General features: G+C 42.1%; 1 protein-coding gene across 1 annotated transcript in view; it reads left to right on the forward strand.

Annotated features, from left to right (window-relative positions):
- BSN (bassoon presynaptic cytomatrix protein) overlaps nucleotides 1-22,062 on the forward strand; it is a 767,226-nt gene that overhangs the window by 724,377 nt on the left and 20,787 nt on the right. Inside the window, exons 8-10 of the mRNA XM_086939535.1 lie at nucleotides 1,784-1,874; nucleotides 14,364-14,522; nucleotides 17,394-17,446. Coding sequence (XP_086795661.1) covers nucleotides 1,784-1,874; nucleotides 14,364-14,522; nucleotides 17,394-17,434 — 291 coding nt within the window. The 3' untranslated portion in view covers nucleotides 17,435-17,446. The remainder of the gene's footprint in view (nucleotides 1-1,783; nucleotides 1,875-14,363; nucleotides 14,523-17,393; nucleotides 17,447-22,062) is intronic.

The following is a 22,062-nucleotide window of genomic DNA, read 5'->3' on the forward strand; positions in this document are numbered from 1 at the left end:
CCCACTGGGATAAAATATTTAGATATTTACATTACTCTGGATAAGACGCTGGCGCTAGAGCTGAACCTATATAAGGTGCTTGGGGAATTTCACTCAGACGCAGAAAGATGTTCATCACTACCTCTGATGCTACTTGGAAGAGCGGCGCTCTTCAAAATGATAATACTCCCAAAATGTTTATATGTTTTGCAAAATACCTACCACCCAGTTCCAGAAGAGGTGTTCACCAAGGTTGATGATATCCTGAGAAAGCTCCTCTGGGGAGGGAAATCCCCTAGGATAGCATCGGGAATGCTACAATGCAAGCAATACAGTGGCGGCATTTCACTGCCGGACTTTCGGGCCTATCATTGGCCAGCCCATCTGATAATAGTGAATGAATGGGAATTCGGATAGAGGGACCACCCCACGTACGCGCTTGAACACACACAGTTTATAAAAGGTTCGTACTCACACTATCTTTACGGGGCAGGGGAATTGCAATGCTGTTCCCAGCCACGCAAATTGTGATAATGGCGTGGAAGAAAGCAGTGAGACGCACGAAATGGTATGGCCGGGTGACCAAGGAAACCCTGCTCTGGGTGGGAACACGGCTCAAGGAATTTGCCAAGCTGAGAGGCTTTCGGAAGTGGAATTTGGTGAGCATTTCTCAACTTAAAGACAAAGTATATCATAAGGAACTGGTGACGTTTTCGCATCTCCAGAATGAGCATGTTATGAACAAAACGCAGAATTTGAATACCTGCAGTTGAAACATGCTTGGCGGGCACAACATATGGACATGGTGGATCTCCCTGAGTATGCCCCGTTAGAAGGAGGGTAACTGATGGACGAAATTGGGGAAAAGGCAGTGTCCTGGACATATAGGACAATTATGAACAACACACCGGACCCTTTACGAAAGCTCAGGTCAAGATGGGAGGCGGATCTGGGGGACATAGACGACTTAGATTGGGAAATGGCTCTGATGCATCCCAGGGAAGTAGCTATTAGATCACCACTTCGACGGATCCAATTTAAGTATTTACACAGAATATATTGTGACAGAGCCAGACTACACAGGATAGGTAGAGCAGAGTCACCCAGCTGTCTGAAATGTAAGACCACGGAAGGGACCTTTTTTCACACGATCTGGGGGGTACACAGGTACAGATATATTGGGAAACGCTGCTGAGGGAGCTGGAACTCATTTTGCAGGAATCAATACCCCCAAATCCCATGTTTATTTTGCTGGGCATACCTACAGAGATTGACCTCCCCAGAGTGAAACTGACGTTGCTCCAGCTGGGCTTGGTAGTAGCCAAAAGAGACTTGGTGTCACGTCTAATCCAACACTAGAAAAATGGCGAAGGGGAATAGATATGTATATGCTAGAGGAGAAAAGACCTACAAAGCAAGGGGGTGCCCGAAGAAATTCTGGAAAATATGGAAGCCATAGTTGACACATTATTATATTACGCTGAGGGACTCGCAGTAAATTGAAAGTGAGGGGGGATCTGTGGGGGAGAGGGAGGAAAAAGGGGTGCTGTTGATAGGAATTATTTTTGTATTAATAATTATTTATGTGACAATATTGCCGAACTCCGCTCTGGTTGTAATGAAGGAAGAAATGAGATGCTTGGAATATCTGACTTGTTTCTGTAATGTAACTAAGAAAATGCCAATAAACACATTCCCAAAAAAAATAGTAAAGAAAATTATCTCTGGCTAGCATCTCTAAATAATCAAACACATGTAAAGTTTTGTCCCAAATTCTGTCTTCATTTGTGACTTAATATTACAGAAAACTGAGCAGATCGATCCCTCAAAAGCAACAGTGAAAGCGCCACAGATAGGAAGAGTAACGCAGCCACAGCCACAAGGACCAGCAGCAGGTTAGTAGATCCTTTGCAAAATGTGAAGGGAGCAAAACATTAAACTCGTTTATTCTGATGCCACCAGACACTTGCATTTGTGTTGTACTTTCAGAACCTCCAAAACTTTAGGGCACATAAATAATCTGCATCAGCATAGAGAGGTGCTTGGGAAGAGTGACTGAGTGTCCACAAAACAAGTATAACTCAATTATATTTGTCTCATAGAGAGCTACATTGCATGAATCTCACACCACTTTTGCCAAATGCTTACTGTCATGCTGATTATAATATGGAATAATTACCATGTGTCTGGAGACAGTTAAACATTAAGGCAAATTAAGTGTACTGCACAGGCAAAATTACTGTTGTTTTCTGTGTTGATCAAAACCTATGATCTGAAAGAATCAGGTGTTCAGATAGAAGCTAATAAATGTTCTTTCAGGGGCTCTCCATTGATAATCACTGAATATCCCTCCCATGTGCGGGAATCCCAAAGCTTCTTCATAATATATTTTCGTAAGTGTAGATGTTCACCTTTTTTCAGTAAGGCCCAAATAAGTTATTAAATGTTTTGCAGCGTATGAATTAGGGTATATTAGTCTATTTCTTTAATTTGCATTTAAAGATGGGTTAATGTGTAATTTAAAACCAGGGAAAATTAGATGGAATTGCTTTATTTGTTCTTTTAAATCTCACTCACAAACCTTGGTTAAAGGAAAATCATGAAGAAGGAAGAGGACAATGTAGACTTACTAGCAGCAACTCTGCAGCAACTCTGCAGATATGAAAAGAGAGTCAGCCCACCAGTATCCAATCATGCCCAGTCGGTGGCTGGTGCCTCAGTTCATTTTTTCGGCTCCTGGTGACAGGATTTTGGAGCTCTGAGCTCATCCTTTTTTGGCTGTTTTCTTCAAAAATGTCTCTCAGACATTTTTTTCAACACCTGTATCCAACAGATTTGAACACTTCCAGTGTTTTTCTGTCATTGTCTACAATTATTTTTCAAGTCATTGAAAATGGCATCTATATTTGACAAATGGCCAAATCAGATCCTTATGATGTATGTATCAGCTGCCTTCCAGGCGGCCACATCCCTAACAGATGTCAACACTGCAGGACTTTTTCCAGGCGTACCCTGAGCGACAGGGGAAAGATTTGCCTTCATGATACAGAAGAGCGGCGCAGACAGCTGCAGGCCTAGTCTGAAGGTGGAAAGTCACCAGAGATGGTCTGTTCTCTACCCGGGCTCTTCCACATTCCTCCCAGGACTCCAGGAGAGCAGGGTCCAAAAAGAGAGAACATCTTCAAAAACAACGTGCTTCCAGGTCACAATGTCCAGACCGAGGAGACGTTCAACGTCATAAAGTCTTTTGACCTTAAGACATAGAGGAAAATCAACGTCAAGAAGTCTGTTGACGTTGAGGCATTGCAGACCTGTGGAAAGAGTCAGAAAGTCAAGACCAAGAAGAATACCATCCACCTTTGACTCATAATATTCCAGGGCTTACTCACCATTATTGCCCATCCTTCTGCTTGCCTCTTCTCCACCTTTGCAAGCTCCTTTAGTGCCTATTCCACGTATTTTGCCTCCCCCCTCTTCCTCAGACAGAGACACCTTTGGAGGTTCCTCATCCGGCGAGGCCTCTGGCTTTCTCTCATAGGTCAAGGTCTCTTCAGTCCAGATTTTGCTTTCGAAACATCTTCATCATTCTTGGCGCTCCTCATCAAGACGCTTTTCTTGAAGCACTCATTATCATCCTCCTAGTTCCATGTCTAGGTCATGATCAAGACACAGATCATTTTATGTCACCTCTTCATCTAGTATTGGAAAATAGTTACAGTCACTGATGCATTCTTCCCAGCCAAGGGTCTCTCCAGTTGATGACATCAATACTTCCATGAGGTTCTTGTATAAGGGGCTACTAAACTGAACATTCCATTACCTGCTCCATCAACAACAACATTGGTGATTTAACTCTTCGCCAATGCGGGACATCAAGACCCCTCCTACCCCTAGTTCTGGGTTTGTTAGAACCAGCCCCCAAACCTGCTGTAGCCAAAGCAGCTCTGTCTAGGGTTGAGAAAAAAAAGCCTCTGGAGTAGGGCCTGTTATCCTGCGATTACACCTTCCTCCTGATTCCGTTGTTATTTTGGCTGCAAAGAAAGTACATTTTACTACTCCTTTGTCCACAGTTCCACCAGACAAGGAGAATTAGAAACTATATTGAGTGGGGCATAAGGTGTGTAGCACATCTGCCAGAAACATGAGCAGCAAGTGCATCTGCCCTGCTAGGCAGGTATGACACAGCCTTATGAGACTCATTGCAGCAGTTTGTTGAAGACCTCCCAAGAGACCGCAGAGAGAACCTCTCAAAGATTAGAATGAGTCATGTTGGTCTCGAACCAGGTGATTAGTGGCCCTTAGACAACCTACTTTGCTCTGTCTTACAGTGTCAAGCAAAAATCTCAACAGAGGATACTTAATCTTCCTTTCTCACTCAGCACTCTGTTTGGGAGTCATATGGATGATGAAAGAATTAAGTCAAAGATGGAGACCTTGAAGACAGTTGGTCTGGAGAAATGCAAGAAACAATGAAAACATCCTATTAAACCTTACAAAGGGTGTTTCTATCTACAGAGAGTTCAAACCCCTCAATGGTTGCAAGGACAGCACCAGCAGCAAAGAACTTTCCAGCAGCACCAAAGGTGCCAACCTGAGGGAAAAGCTAGCCACCAACCTGCCCAAATAGGAAAGCCTTCTCCGGGGTTTAAACAATGAGTCTCTGCTTGCCCTTCTTCTGTTACCAATCAGGTAGTGGTAAGTATTTTACAATATCTAACAGAATGGAAATCCATCACAAAAGATCCGTGGGTTCTGAATTTTCTACAGAATGTGTATTGTCTCAGATTCACCAGCCCCCCACCAAAATCATAAAATCAACACCTGCAAATGCGGAAATCAGAAGTGAGCACCCTTCTACAGAATCATGAGGTGGCGCTCGTTCCGCCCAACCAATGGGGAATGAGGATTTATTCCCGTTATTTTTTAGTGAACAAGAAAGATCCCCCCAAAAAATTTAGACCCATTCTAGATCTGAAAGTCGCATACAAATGGATACGTAGCGAAAAGTTCAGAATGCTAGCATTACATAAAATGTATCCTCAAATCCATCTAGGAGACTGGTGCTGTTCCATAGATCTTCAGGATACGTACGTTCACATTCCAATAGCCAGAAAAATTCGCAAATTCCTTAGATTTGTAGTAGGTCACAATCACTATAAATACAAAGTTCTTCCTTTTGGCCTCAAATCATCCCCCACAACTTTTTCGAAGTACATGGCAGAGGTCGCGAAAAGTTCAGAATGCTAGCATTACATCAAATGTATCCTCAAATGCATCTAGGAGACTGGTGCTGTTCCATAGATCTTCAGGATACGTACGTTCACATTCCAATAACCAGAAAACTTCGCAAATTCCTTAGATTTGTAGTAGGTCACAATTACTATCAGTACAAAGTTCTTCCATTTGGCCTCAAATCATCCCCCACAACTTTTTCGAAGTACATGGCAGAGGCAGAGGCGAAGTACATGGCAGAGTACTTTTTCGCCGCACATCTCAGGAAAATCAGAATATCCATCTATCCGTGCATAGATGACTGGCTTATCAAGGCGTCAACGCAACAACAAGCACAGCTTCATAATCGAATAACCGTCTCTACTCTCAGTCAATTAGGTCTTCATGCCAATCACCGGTAATCAACTTCCTCACCAGTCCAATCTCTACATTATCTAGGAGAAACTATTGTCACCTTAAAGGCAAAAGTGCATCCTTCATAGGAGAGACTGTTATCCATACGTCTGAAATGTCAATTTCTCATGAAAGCCATCATCCAATTGTGAAAAAAGTGTAATCTCTCCTAGGCTCGATGGTGTCTTGCATATTTCTGACGCTAAATGCCCATCTCCACTTGAGACCTCTACAAGAATATCTGGACAACCAATAGAGTCTATAATGAGGCAACTAGGAGGACAATATCACACTTTCCCTCAAAGTGTGGCAACCTCTCAAACAGTGGTGTAAGTTGAAAAATCTCCTTAAGGGATGCCTTTTGATCAGGATGTCCCCTCTCAGACAATAGTGACAGATGTCTTTCTGTTAGGTTGGGAAGCACACATAGATCACTTACAAAATGAGGGAACATGGTTCATGAGGTAAATGACTTAGCATATCAACCTCCTGGAACTACAAGCTGTACATTTAGCATTGAAGTCTTTCCTACCATCCTTCAAGATGAAATCCCTTCTTGTTCAGATAGACAGCACAACAACAATATACTATCTGAACAAGCAGGGGGGAACAAGGTCCAGTGCCTTGTCACGGGAAGCCCAAACAATATGGAACTGGTTGCTAGCCGGAGACCCGATGATCACTGCAACCCCTCTTCTGTAAGTACAGAATCTTCATGTAGACTCCCTAAGCACAATTCTTCAAAAAAATCACAAGTAGGTTCTACATGACAAAGTTGTTCAAAACATCTTCTGCATGTGGAGTTTTCCTCACATAGATTTATTCGCAACCATAGAAAACACAAAAAGGCCAAACTTCACCTTGAGGTATTACCAACCAGGGACATTGGGGAATGACATATAGATTGACTGGTCCAGCAAATTTCTCTACGCTTTCCTACGATTCCCCTAATTTCATCAGTAATCATCAAGCTGTTTTACTCGCAGGCTGAATGATTGTGGTAGCTCCAGAGTAGCCCCGACAGTGGTGGTTCACAGACCTTCTCCACATGTCGTAGCATCCACACATGAAGTTGCTTTACAGTCCGGACCTTCTTATGAAGTTTAGAGATAAGATGGTTAATCCTAATCTCTCCTTTTTAGGGCTCGCCTGGCGTTGCAGCGCGAAGCGCTGCCGCTAGCGAGCCTTATTGTCGCTGTGTTGCCTCCCCAAGTGGTACAGACCGGTGCACGAGCAGACACTGGTCTGTGAACGCGCGAGCCGCAGGGAACACCCAAGGTGCACGCTCACGGCGTCACGCTCCTGCCCTCCGGCGTCTCTTCCAAGGCGCGCTCCAGGCCGACTTGTTTTCCCTTTTCCACTTCTGATGCAGCCTGGCAGGCCTCTACGAGCCTCCCCTGGTTCTGGTTTTTCCTGTAGATGGCGCACCCCCACCCTCATACTGCAGAGGAAGAGTCGATGGCAGTGGCTGAAATCTAAAAGCGGGCCCTAGTCTTCCGTGCATCGGACCCAGAGTAAACAAAATCTTTTTATCCGATCGCCTTTCCCCAGCGTCGCCCCCCTGCTCGGATATGGATACGGAGGGACTGGAGTCTGCTGGACTGCTGAGTTAAAGGTGAGGCGGGGGTGGCGGCGGCCCGTATCTCAGAGCATTACGTTTTATGGCTGATTAAGTAAAACGTGCATTCTGTTCCGCATAGTTATAGACTTTCATGCAGGTTTTCCAATATAGAACGTTTACTCGCTGCAATGTGACAGATACGCAGGTAAACCTCGTAGCTGCAGCACGGCCATGGCCATGGCCCAGGCAGACCTTGGCCAGCGGAAAATACACAGAGATGAATGTTATTGGGCCCAGACGGCTACATCGTGACTAAAGTTACTTCATTTTCTTCTTAGTTGAACAAGTCACATGTTAGCACTTGACCTTCTCTTTAGTATACTAGTTAGAATATATTTTAATAATTGTCCTATCTTATCTACGCAGATTTGCCACATTAAAAACATTTTAGAAACGTGATTCGGTGCTGTGTGCTGATTAGAGCATAGTGTATTACTTATGAATGTTTTCTGTTCAAATACTTATGTTTGATTACACGGAATTGATGGTTACCAAGAAAGTGTGCTTTTTTCTGCTTTTTAGTAGCCTTTAATTATTTGACTTCTGCTCGTTGTAGACAGACAGACAGACAGATAGATACTAAACCTGTAGCTTTTGTGGAGAAAATGCAAATGTCAGATTTCATACTCCCACATTGGTGATATTGTAATACTTCTGAATATTCTGTTGTTAGAGTATCAGAGGCCTCTTGTAGATCTGACCCTGTACATTGGCCATTGTGATAGGTTAGGTTGATGCTGAATCACAGATTACCGTTTGTGTTGTGGTGTTTATAAGAGGTACTGCGGTGTGGATACCTAATTTCCATGTCCTAAAAATCCCCATCTGTGGTACACAAGGCCCACTCACCACTCCCTCCCTTTCTAGTTTGTCCTCTGTCACCTTCTACTGATATGTTCTACTCTTCCCCTTACACAGATCTTCTACGCACAAAGCTCCATTGGGTGACTGCATCTGATTATTTGACAAGCGCTTACACAGTGATACATTTATAGCCACGAAGATCTACCTTGCACTAATGTGCGATAAAATGCTGCATCACTGAATTCTAATAAAGGTCCTAAAGGCGAGACCGATTGCATTGCAAATGCTTGTTGAGTTTGGCTGCTTGCATCCTGAGCTTGTACTAAATGGACATTTAAATCTACCACAAGAATGCATGAACATTCTCAAGGAGGCTAATTGTCCATCAATGCGTTCAACGTATTCCGTTAAATGGAAGAGATTCTGTATCTGGTGTTCTGACTAGAACTTTGATCCAACGACATGGCAAGAAGAAGCTACATTTCCATACTTGCTTTATCTGGCAAAGTCCTCCTTACAATCCTCTTCTATTAAAGTCCTTCACAAACCTTTTTCTTTTCAAAGTCCCTGTTATTAAAGACTTTCAAAAGGGTTTAACGAAAATTTTCCCTCCAATAAGCCATTGCTCATCTCCTTAAGAATTGTACATAGTACTCTCACTTCTCATGCAGTCTCCTTTTAAACCCTTCCATAAAGCCTCATTACAAAACCTTTTTGGAAGGCTGGTTTCCTGGTGGCTATCACATCAGCACATAGAGTTAGTGAGATTTAAGCTTTGTGTTTGCATGAACCGTACACAATGTTCCATAGCAGTAAATTGGTTATGAGAACTCATCTGGAATCCTAATCCAACATTGTTTCGGGTTTCATATTAATCAGTCCATTTCTTTGCCTACTTTCTTTCAGCACTCTGTCACTGCAGTAGAAAGCTCTCCACACTTTAGATGTTAGGCAAGTCTTAATATGTTATCTAGACAAAGCAAAAGACATACCAAGTCTAATCACTTGTTTGTGAACTATGGCCATGTTTGAACAGGTTTAGCCTCGTCGAAACAGTCTATATCCAAGTGGATAGTGTCCTGCATCTTGTTATGCTGAAAGAAAGCACATAAAGTTCTGTTCAATAAACCAACATCTCATTCCAGTAGAGGGAAAGCAGTTAGAGCTGCTCTAATGAGGATTATTCTCATTACTGAAATATGAAAAGCAGCTAGGTGGAGATCAGTTCACACTTTTTACCAAGCACTAATGTTTGGACTCAGATTCGAGAACAAGTGTTCAAGTGGGACAGGCTTCCACCCTAAAACTTAAAATTAACCATGGCACTCCAAAACGAAAATACACCCTGAACGCTAAAATTAACCTAGGCATCCCTAAACCCTACATTTACTTTATACTTACATGTAAAACACACATGCCTTTACCATTCATGCCTTTACAATGAAATTCGTTGTAAAGGCATGCAAGGTAAAAGCATATGTATTGCAATGGCATTGCGATATAATGGTAGTTGCATTGTATCAACTGCATCATAATATCACCGTTGTAATGGATGTTTCCCACCGGAGACATGTCTGCTCTACATAGTCTTATCACAACCCTGTATTGGGCGACACCTAAAACGCAACATACAGGAACAATCCAGCGCCTACGTTGCTTATGATTTGTTAGGCAAAAAAAGAGGGGATTGTCGTCGGATTCTTCAACACTTCTGCAAGCAAGACTTATTTTATAGCCACCTTGTTGACTATTCTATTTAGCGGTAAACGTAGAAATCGGTAATGTACCTAACCTAAACCTTATATAAAGAGCTTTTGTGATCGGAGGATCAATATCATTCATATTGTTTTCAAATTTAGAGGTAGGCTTGAATCCTATAAAGAAATCGGTCAGTTGGCCCAAGCCTACCTGTTTGGAGAGTTTAACCTCCTCAAGCTCCCAATAGATAGCCTTCAGTCTTTTATTTGTAGCTACGGAATAGTTTCTGGGGAATCCTGTGTAGATTCAAAGAGTATAAGGATTGTTTTATGTTCTCCAACCAGGGTAGCAGAACACCTCTTCGTGATTTGTCTAGGACATCTCTTAATCCCACCCTATATTCTGCCAGTTCAGATGTAGACCAAATCCGTGACCAGAACACATTATGTTTCAGGTGCACAATAAACCGGAAACCTAGGTCATGTTTAAAAATCAATGACGTACTTTGAGGCAGTTAAAGGGCTACTCTTAAAAATGTATTCTCTGCCACCTAAAGTGATTTTAGATTACCGTATCCCCAAAGTTCTGCTCTATATGCTGCTGCACCTACAGCTTTGACCCTCCAAACCTCAAGAAGGGGGATGATTGGATTAAACAAGGTCTTGTTTGTGAGTTAAAAAAAATCTGCCGCCCGTGCTTTAATATAAGAGTGCTTTTGGTACCTGGGAACCCCAGGAATTTGCAGTAGAAAGGGCGAATGCCAAGGTAATAAAAATCTAGCACTTTTTCCAACTCTTCCCCTTTCAACATTATTGATCCCCTGAAGCCTAAGTGGGGGTGGATGGCCATAGATTGTGTCTTACTCGCGTTGATTACCAGTCCATGATCTAAGCAGAAAATATTAAACTTACTCAAAAGGGTCTCTAGTACCTTGGGGGTTTTTGATACTAGTAAAGTATTTTTCGCAAATTATAGGGCGGGAATTTCGGTTCCCCTTAGAACTGGTAGGTTGTTATCACATCCCAAGAGGTAATCGATACAGCGATTTATAAACAGCAAGAACAACGTGGGAACAAGGATGCATCCTTGCCTGACACCTTTTGCAACTTTAAGGGATTCTGTGTTTTCGCCGTTTGTAGACAACTGTCATGGTGAAACCTGGCAAAGAAGTTGAGGAGAGGGCACGGAAGCCGTTAGGTCTCCTAGCGTACGCCATAGCTTATCCCTAGGGACCATTTCAAATACCTCTTGATTTCGACAAAAGGGACATAGAGGCTACCCCTTTTTATGTGTACTTCTTTACACCTTATTAATCGAAACCTAAAACCCTGTACTAAGTTTGGGACGTAATCCAGCCTGGAACTGTGTTAAGATTTTATTTTCTTTGACCCAGGTAAGGAGCTGCTCTAATAAAAGCTTACAAAAGACTTTTTGGAAAGAATCAATAAGGCTGATTGGGCGGTAGTTAGCTGGAACAGACTTAGGGCCTTTGAATAAGCTAATCCCCTTTCCATGAGTTTTTAATCTTGCTACCTGTTAAAATTGCATTAAAAACATGTGTATGGTAGGGCGCCCAAATTACCGGTTTGGACCTGAAGAAGTCCATCGGAAGTGGATCTAAACCAGGTGCCTTTCCTGCCTTCTGAGATTTAATGGCCGCAGTTACTTTAGTCATTGAGAAAGCCCAACAATCTTTAACAGTATCTAATTTAAAAGGAGTCTTGCAGGATGTGGGGGGCACCATGAAATAAATAGGGGGCTCAAGGTTTGCACGGGTTAGAGGGGATTTAAGATATATATATATATATATAAATATATATATATATATATATATATATATATATATATATATATGTATATATATATATATATATATATATATATATATATATATATATATATATATATATATATATATATATATATATATTTTTTTTTTTATTATTATTATTTTTTTATTTAGAATGGTTCACCCAGTCTGGCGAAATAGTGTGTGCTTCAGGATGCATCCTATTTGTCTTGGCCCCATGTGCTATTATGTGTCAGAAAACTACCTGGGCCCCTGAACGTGTTGCAAATGGATATGTGACGTTACAACCCATTGCATTACATCGCATGCTGTTGCAACGTCAAAATTTACCCCGACTTTCTGTCGGGGAGTCCTGGAAGTTGGAATTGATTAATTTTCTATTCTGACTGGAGTGTGTACACAGTAGGGAAGGTGTTGGAATTAAATCCAGCACCTTCTACCCACTGCTGCACACCTTTTTCGTTGCAAAGGCCTGCGATGTAACTGCATGCATTGTAACGGTTGCGTTGTAAAGGCTGCCTCCCGTTGCAAATATCGTTCTAAATTGCTGTGTACCATTTAGATTTTGCATGTTCATGACTAGTTTGTAATCTAGCTGTAATGTAATGTAAAGGCACATTTTTATAGCGCGGCTATCACTCCAAGGAGCATCTTGGCGCTGACTTTATATCCTGTAAAGTCCCTCTTTTGCGGGCACAAGGAGATTGCTCTTGGCTGACCTACAAGCCCTGTTGTACCATGTAGGATGTGCCTCCTGAACTACTTGCTGTAGCTTAAAACTGGTGGTTAAAATATATCATGAGTTAACCTAAAGCCCTTCATAATTTCTTCCAGCGAAAGGTCGACTCCTGCTTTAGTAGCCCATTTTCCAAAACCAATACTTAAGCCTCCATCAATGGATATCTTAAAAAGGGGATAGAGACTGAATAGAAATCCTGTCTTCCTCTTATTCCACTACTTCTAAAATGCTAATTCTATCCAGATTAATATTTGGAATATCAGCTATGAGAATAAAGGCAAAGTATCTGTAAATATTTACAAAATCCACTCTGTGGGATATTAAATGTCCTTTGAAGCTGAGTAAAGGAAATAATAATCCCTCAGAAAAATGCTGGTCTGCTGTAAAAAGACAAAGCTTTACCCACTGGGTTCCTAAAGATATCTGATAAAGAGGATGCACCCCATAAGGGAATGTCGTGTATTTTTTGTATAATGAACATTTTATACGCCAAGAAAGACACACGGTTCTCGCTGCCATCATTGACCTCAAATTTATAGTTGTTAGGATTTGATTTAATCTAATCTAATAACCTAATCTAATATGACAGCCATTGGCATCTTTACCCCAACACATGACACATAGAAAATGAACATTGTTCAGACTGTGAAACTATAAACTGCTCATTTGTTTCCTCCTATTGTCCCAAAAATAGAATTTGAAGTCAGGAAGTGCCTAGCCATCTTTGGTTAGAGATGGTTATATATATATATATATATATATAATGGCTCTTCTAGTTCTCTAATACCCTCATATAAAGGTAACAGTAGCAGCTTCCAAATGTTGAGATAAAGAACTTGGAACAGACATTTTAGGTTTGGTTTGACTGCTCAAACAGTGCAGAAAATGGAAAAAAACGTACAGAATTATTACTGAGAGAGCAGTTTTGGCCCGCTCACATCTTGGTGCCCCTTATTACAGAATTTTATTATGCAGAAGTTGTGTGCTTCCACTGGAAAAAGAGTGCTTGTATTGGTCTACATGCTTTAAAGGAAAGTTTATGCTCAATACAGTACAGGTTGTAATAAAGCAGTAGGCCTGCCATATTTATTGTGAAAAGCATTTGATAATTGAAATGTCTGATTTAAGATTCATTTCTGGGCATGCCATCTTTGTCTGTGGCATATTTCTCAGTAGTGGACAATCAGAAAATGCAATGAATCTTGGCAAGGTACATTTGCCTCTGCAAGATGTGGAATGACCCATAGTGTAATTTAATTTAGTATTGTTCCTTTCATTTACTTGTAAAGTCCACTGCACTAAATAGATTATCTTTCTTCTGTTTTGCATGTGTACCTGTAGTGTTCTCTGGGTGAACGTGTCTGCCTCTATGAATTTCCTATTATTGTTACTTCAGTGTTTCCTTATTGATCCTTTTTGTGTACATTATATAGGGTGTCCTGTTTAGGGTGTCGCCAGACAATTTTGTGAGTACCACTTGAGGGGGCTTTGGCTCCGCCCACATGTTGCGAGCCAGGAGCACATGTTTAAACTGGCCATCAGTCTTGCTCTTTCATAAAAAAAGTGTTTGCCCTACAGCAGCTGTGATCATTTTGTTTATTTAACCCCTTGCCCACGGCTGGAATTCCGCTCCTGTGCTGGACATTCCGATTGCGGGCGTGGTCATGACGGCTCCCGGCCGTCATCAGCACAGGAGCACTGTGACGCATGACGGACGGGAGCCGTCATCAGCACGCAAGGGGTTAATGAGCTGGCTGAGCTTTCATTTTCAGGGGCACTCACATGACATTGTAATACTGTAAAAGTGTCCTAGATAACTTGATCATTTGTAGTGTTTGTATTTCTCTAACAGTAGCACAGTTGGGAGGAGGGCAGTCATTAAGCTACATGGATTTTTAGGTCTGGCTTGACAGTGCAACTGTCTCGTTAACTTTTAACCTACACCAATATTATTCTACAGTTATTTGCTTAGGCACAAATACATATGTTTTTTACTTCTACTGCTTCACATACAACATTCCTTTAAAACCAGACCTGTTGGCATTGCCAATGCTTCTAATATATTATTTTGTGTGTTCCTATTATAGGAATTAAAATTGGTCAGAAACCAGTAGGCATTGGAAGTGCTGCTGGAGGTGCCACACCAGGTGGGGCAACAACAGGACAGTCAGGCACAGAAGGTGAGAGTATGCTCTCTAAAATCCTGCCAGGAGGAGCGGCTGAACAAGCAGGCAAGCTAACTGATGGTAAGGGTTATATATATTCTTATTGCATGTGTTGAACGTCATGTTACATTTTACCACGTTACTTCCCAGATCAAAAATGCATTTCTCCTCGTTTTGCTGTTTCTATGCGCGCTGCATTGTGTCCCTTCCTGCACATAAACAGTCATTACTAAAATGACCATTTGCAACTTCTATGTGTGCTGTACAATGCAGCACATATAGAAGTTTCAATTCGCCATTTTTGATTGTTTATGTGCAGGAAGGGAGAGTTTCCTGCACATAAACAATCATTCTCTCAACGCAGGCAACCTTGCACTATGGTGCAAGGGTGCCTGCATTGGTGCTAGGCAGCTTAATTTAGCATCAGCGCTAGCGCTATTGAAAACGCAGGGATGTGCCGCATCTTTGTAAATATTGCTCATCCCTGCATTTTCGGAATGGCAGCGCATCATGTTAGCATTTTGTGCTTAACGCCACTCTCCTCCATTCCCTTGTACATATGCCCCTTTGTTGCTTATATCTATGAGAATGCTTAGATGTTTCTTCTTTGTACCAATATGTCAGAAATCTGCTGATTGTGCAGCAGCTGGTGACATTTAGGAATCCTTTCCAATTTCTGCACTCGAAATTTGATAATTAAATGTAATGGCAAAGAAGATTTAGTTTATGCCAGCATTCCCATGTGAGTATTTGCAAAATATTGAGATGTCATACTTGTGAGATTGGCGAGAGGCAGAGCGAAACAGATTGGAAATTCAGTTATATCACAAACTTTTGGAAAGTAGTAGGATTTAAAGTAACCAGTATCAAAGAGAGCAGAGGTATCTCCCTCTTCCCCCCTCTTCACCCCTCCTGGGCGACTGATGTATCAACTATCCAGCCAGTAGCTCGGTGCAGTGTAATAAGTACTTGCCATCCAGTCGCAAGTCACAGATTCAAAACCCTACAAGATATAATACAGCATTCAATCATCCTACCACCCAACCAACCCAAACTATGACCATCGCCAAAAGAAAAAAGAAACTTTTTTCGTGTTTCTGGAACAACTCGCACATTAAAGGCACGTCGACATACAAATATCTAGGCGGGCAGATTGACAAGGGCGGTCGTTTCAGCGTGCAAAGGTCTAGCATCAGAGGCAAAGGACTCGCATTGGCAATCGCCTTAAAAACACTGAACAACAAGCTCTCTGGCCCATCTTTAACACCCTTGCTACAAGTCACTCGTGCCAAGCTGCTGCCCACATTAACTTATGGGAGCGAGGTGCAGCGAGGCAGAGACGCAACAACACTTGACAACACAATTGTATCCGCATACAGAATCATCTTTAGCCTCCCTAAGCGAACCTCGCCAGCACAGATTAAGCTGGAGTTTGGACTTCAGTAACAGCTCCTGGCACGACAGGGGGCCTACATTTGTTCGTGGGACAAAGTGAGGAAATCTGCTGAAGGAACCTTGAACGAATACCTGTGGAGGGAGATAGAGCAGTCTCCGACCTCACCGGCTGCAATATACCTAGCAGAAAGTCTTGTATATACCGGGCTGGAGCATCTCTGGACCTCCTCCACAAATCACAAAACGCTAAAAAAACTGACAAAGAAGTCGATTAAACAACAGTCGTGGGTCCAAGATAAAGCAGACTTCTCAAAAAGATCTCATGCTTTGATGATCCTGAACTCATATTCGGCACAAGCTCCCCAGATCTATCTTGGGCTGGGCTACGCCAAAACGATCAAAATGTGCTTTTTAAGGTATAGGCTAGGACTTTTACCCTGTATTCAGCATCTTCCGCATTGGCAAAAAGAGAAAGTAGGCACACTATGCCGGCTATGTGGTGCAACGCAAGAAGATATGCTCCATCTGTTATGCTCCTGTGAGAAAATGCTGGAAGAGCGGAAACTCCTCTTGAAACACCACTTCATCAGACACGGGACTCGCACACAAAGGAGTGCTGCTCTTACCTGTTTTTCATCTCAGGACCCTCAGCTGAGCTGTAGCCTTGTAAAATTTCTAAAGGCAGTGGAAAAAAAATTGCCCGGACTTGATTCCTGAACTGGTTTGAAACCAAACAAAAAGCTAAAAAAAAAAAATCTGATTTTTTATCTTGTTTTAATACACTATTTAGATTACTGTCAAAAACGCTTCTGCGATACATGAAAGGCTAAATATGTTTACAACTGGGATGAATAGTACAGTATTGTTTAAGCCAGATTGGTTTTATAACACATCTGTTTTATACTGCGTTTTATCTTTTTCCTTTGTTTTTATATCTTGTAACTGTACTGCATTGGTTTTAATTACCTGTGCAAATAAACTTAAACTCATCCTATCACAGTTGTTGAAATTAGCATAGCTGAGTTGGTTAATAATACTACCTATTTTTCAAGCACCATTGGAAAATTCAGTTTCTAGTGAGCCCTACATTAATAGCCCTAAAAACCATGATCATTTTTTGATACCTCTATTTGTCAATGTATGGACTGTGCTTGCATTGGATTGCAGAGGAAATGAGGGACAGCCCTGACCTGCCAGAGAGTACTTGGGTAGGCTGAGGCTAGTTGTAAGCAGCGTGTTCCTCAGTTTGTCCTGTGGTTTATCTGAATAGCCAAATCCATTGTGGAACCAGATGAGTTAGGTTGAGGAGGGGTGTGATCAGCAGTCAGATTTCTTGTTTGGAGGCTTTCTTAAAGGGTGCATTGGCACTGATATTATTTTACTCTTACAAAAACATTTTTGATATCATAGCATGCCAAGATTTTTTTAGTTTGCCCAAAACGTAAGACAGATAAAAAAAAGTCAGCCTTTTCAATTTAAATATACATTGATGTCTTCAAATTGTATAATGTAAATACTGGAGTTTTGTTTGGCTCATTTTTTTCTTATTCTTTACAGCTGTGTCTGCTTTTGGGAAGAAGTTTTCTTCACTGTGGTAAAAAATGGAAAGGGTAAGTCTACCATCCCAAACGTATTTCTATTTTAGTACATGAATTTGGACTTTTGCATTATTTTCTATTTTCGCATATCACAATGTCTTTGCACTACATATTAGCAGTAGTAACAGTCCACACATGTTTTTCCAAGACTTTTGTAAATCTATTTCTGTACAGTTAAGACATTGATTCAGCAAGAGTTGAAAATAATTTTTAGTTTATGAGATTAAACATTGACCATATCTGATTAAATGGATGGTGAACTAAATGATCAACAAGGGGACACTTGTTACGTCTTTGGTAATTTGATCTTGTCGAACAGAGCTATTTGATTATATTCCATTCTTACTACCATTTTGAAAACACTATTTAAGATTTAAGATTTATCTCCCACAAAAGAATTTTGCGGCATCAAAGCCTGTGACTTTAGTTTTGCATCTGCAGAATACCTATTCACAGTTTGCAAACACCCTTTTACGAGTCAGAAAAGTCTCTTCGAATCGTAAAAGGTGTTCTCTGCCCTCTTCTGAATTATAAACTGGGGGAACGTCCTCTGCTACTCGCAAAGAAGCGTATCATGATTCGTGACCTCAAATGCAGTCTCAAATCATTGGAAAGTTACCTCCTCTCAAGTTGGAGTAACTGATTCTGGGATAGCTTCCCCTTCTGGAGTAGTAAGCAGTGGCTTGTATATCATTGTCTGTTTCGAATTATGTGTTTCCCAAAGGGAATCCTTTTTTTTAAATGATATGTCTTCTAAATGGTCACAGGCTACTTTCAAGAAAAAATATTTCCTATCTGGGAAAGTAAATGCAGGAATGGTGGTCTGCTGTCCCCAGCGGGTCACCATCCCTGTGTTACCAGCCATTCATATGGGGTTTAAAAATGCAACTTGCCAAAGAATTGTTCAGTGCACGTCATTTTGCGACCTTCAGTGAATAGGTAATTTGAAATATGATTTGTTAGTACATAGGTGGCCTCAAAAATTAAATTCACGTGAAATTTGCACATACTTGATTTACAAACAAGTATAGTTGATCAGTCCTTTAAGTTCAGAGGATCCAACTGTAGATAAGCTTTACAGCATAAACTGGAACCCAGTACTAGATATTTGTCTAGATTTGTCCCACTTATTTTCTTAAATTCTCTCCATGTAACTAATGGACTCTTGCAAATAAATCAGAACTTACAAGTAGAAGACCTCTGTGGCAGGGACAGCATCATTACAATGAGGGCTACAGCATGGTAGGTGCAGTCGGCCTTCTCAAAAGTGGCAGTAGGTTGGAGGAGTTTTGTCCGGATTTCAGCAATGACGGGAGGTAATTACATGTAACCGAAAGTCAGGTTGGTAAACTGGATTTAGACTTTTCTGAATAGAAAAAGAAAATACTACACATAGGATCCTGCTGGACTGCTCAGCTCGTACTCTAAACAGTCTGTCACTCTGTAAACAACAAAATAATCAATAGGGGAATGGATCACTTGTCCTGCCTTAACCAGTGTTCTGTAAAGTTTTCGTACTGTGTACCGATAAAAACCCTCATTCACGTACAGAGACCGGAAGTGGCGGTATATCTTGGTTCTCCGCCTTACTCTTTAAAAACGTGACCGCATCATCATTGGGTTAGTGCTTATGCTTCCTCCATCCAGAGGCGTACTCCTGGTTAGAATAGTAGTGATCAGTAATGGGGGAGTTATTGTTGTGCTAGGAAAAAAGGAATATTTTTAAAAAGACTTGTGTTGCCAGATTTGACATTTTTATGGTCTGGGTTCAAGGTATATTTAAAATCAGTTCCGTGCGTGGGGGGATTTGTTTAGGGATCACCCACATTTCAAATTGTCAGTAAAAAGGTCGACAAAATAGCCCTTGCGGGTCAAGAGCCGCCATATCATTCAGACACATCATTCAGTCATAGTCTATGCTTCAAATTGCTACTAAATGAATGTAATCACTAGAAAAATTGACAATTGAATGAGGGGAAGTTTTGGGAGGGTACATCTGACCATGCTTATCCTCCCAAATAGTGAACTCAACTTGAAGTCGCAAAGCTGCTGTATTTTAGCTGAATCTCCCTGCTGCTGGAAGTGGATGGAACAAATGCTGCTGAGGATTCACCTGATTTCCTTTAGATCACACTATAGGATAAGCACACAAATCACATTACGCCTTGTCCGTGCCCGATGATAACTTAACTTAGCTCACCATTTTAATTGTTTACTTGAAGCCTATAATGAAAAAGTGGGCAGAGATGGGAAGGATTGGATGATCCTTCCCATCTCTAGATAGAGTCTTCTTTCTTGCATTCTTGGAAACCACCTCAGGCTTGCCAACACGGTTCACTATCAGTCTTATGAAATAGCGCAATAGAGATATGAACTTTTGTTAATTGCTTTCAATAGACTTTTGTTAACATTTTACAACATGAAGTGCTGAGATTACCACCTTGAAACATAAGTTTGCATGCTTGACGCTGCCTTCCCCCAAACGCTTTCCCCCAATTCTGGTTAGATGCCCCATCTTACTTTCCCCATCCTCATACGAGTTGCTATACCTCATTATTTAGATAATTTCCCTCTCCCAAGGAATCAAGTCACATTCCCCAAGAAAGACAGTTATAGGTTCCGACATCAGCCCTGCGTTTTCTCCAGGATGTTTAAATCCCTAAGCTTTTCAGGAAGGTAAGTCTTGAAAAACACTAGTCAAGTGTACGGACGCTGTTGGAGAGCTTTCAGATTTTCGTCTCCCGACGTTTTTGGCTCTCCCTCCCTTCCTCATTGGGGAGTCACCGGGAGGCCCAACGCTATCCAGCCGCACCCAACCGCATCCTGCAGGAGCGCAAGCCTAGTGCTGTAGGAGCAAAAGCATCAGTGGCAAATCAAAAGGCAAAAGAAATTGTGGGGGGCAGAGCAGAGACGTCGTGCAGGAGGCCAGCAGGCCCGATAACAAGTATCCTGATAACAAGCGGCTTGTGGCATGCAGCTTGCGACCAACTGATATTGCTGAGGAAGGCGACAGTGAGCAGCGCAAAGTGCGGTGTGGGCCCGCCAGGACCCAGTAACTTTGGCATTGCGCTGTCTTGGCCAACCCCGTTGCCTACCTCCCCCCCCCTACCGGTTTAGCTCCCTCCGGGGGTAGGGATAGGTGTTGGTGTTGGGGCAGGGTGAGATGCATGTCCTGGGTTTCTCTAATGCTGGAACCTGTAGGGTTGTAGCTGCAGGGCCGGAGCCAAGCCACGAACTAGAGCTGGAACTGGAGCCCTGAGCTGCAAACCTGAAGCATATGCGTGGCCATCCCTCGACCACCAGAGGTGAGTTGGGGAGAAGGGACCCCTTTACTATAAACATTATCCATCAGCACAATAAGTTTATAAAAGTTTATAAAAAGGGGTAAGACTAAAAGGGTCCAAAGGCCCAAAGGCATAAAGCAATGCGCTCAGGGAGAACAAGCGGAGCGCAGGAGGTAGTGCGGCGGAAGCAGAAACTGTAAGCCAGGGCAGCTTCTGCCGATGAGGACAACGATGTCGACTATGTTGCCAATGGGGTTTTTATGGAGAAGCCTGGCATGGAGGGGTCAGGTATAGTAGTATCGTGCCTTGTTAGAACTCCAAATTGTTATCAAATAAAAAGGGTAAGGAAGACGGACTTTTTGAAGTACCTGGTGGATGTATTGCTTACATATCGAAAAGACATGCATATTATGGAGCAACAAAGCCTGATACAACCACAGCCATCGGGCCTCCTAAATTGGTCCTCAGCAAGAACATGAGTAAAAGAGAGGAACTGAAACCTTTCTCTTCTTTGAGGGGTTTAAATACAAAAATAAATACAAAAAAAACCCAGTTTAACTGGGAAATCTGGCATCTAAGTAGTGATCGGTTACATGAGAAGGAAAGTATAATTGTGGCCCAGCAAGGGGAGACGCCAATCATTCAGGAAGCAGGCGATAACGGCGATCCACAATTGAAATTGGTGTCTCCTAATAGTGGCAGGGCGCAAGTGGGGCAAAAGGAACCGACTTGTTTGGGAAAAGAAATCCAGATTCAAGTTGAGGTGCATCAACAAGTAGATAACAATATGGTATATATGGCTAATCTGGATGTTATGTTATGTTATGTTAAAATCGGTTTTATATAGCGCACAGATACTCCGAGGAGTGTCCCGGCGCTTCAAGAAACCCGATGCAGAAGTCAGGAGCAAATGAACAGAGCACAACAACTATTGAACAAACAACCAGGACTTCAGCTCCTTCCTGAAAGCTAGCAGATTAAAGTTTGTTCTCAGAGGGACTGGCAAGGAGTTCCAAAGTTGAGGTGCCAGGTGACGAAAGGAGCGACCTCCAATCCGGGCTCGTCTGATTGGCGGAACAGATGCCAAGGCCAGGGAGGCTGACCTCAGCGCCCTAGATGGCAAGTAAAAAGTCAGTCGTTTCCTGATATATTTCGCACCTGAGTCATGGAGTGCTTTAAAAGCAAGCGTAAGCGCCTTAAAAGCAATCCGTTTTTAATAGGGAGCCAATGCAATTTTTTTAATAGATCCGTGGCACTGGATCTCCGGTGGAGGACGTAGATGGCTCTAGCAGCAGAATTCTGCACTACCTGCAGGCGAGATAGGAGATATTCCGGCAGGCCCAG

This window comes from Lissotriton vulgaris, chromosome 9, assembly GCF_964263255.1.
Source record: "Lissotriton vulgaris chromosome 9, aLisVul1.2, whole genome shotgun sequence".
Lineage (NCBI taxonomy): Eukaryota > Metazoa > Chordata > Amphibia > Caudata > Salamandridae > Lissotriton > Lissotriton vulgaris.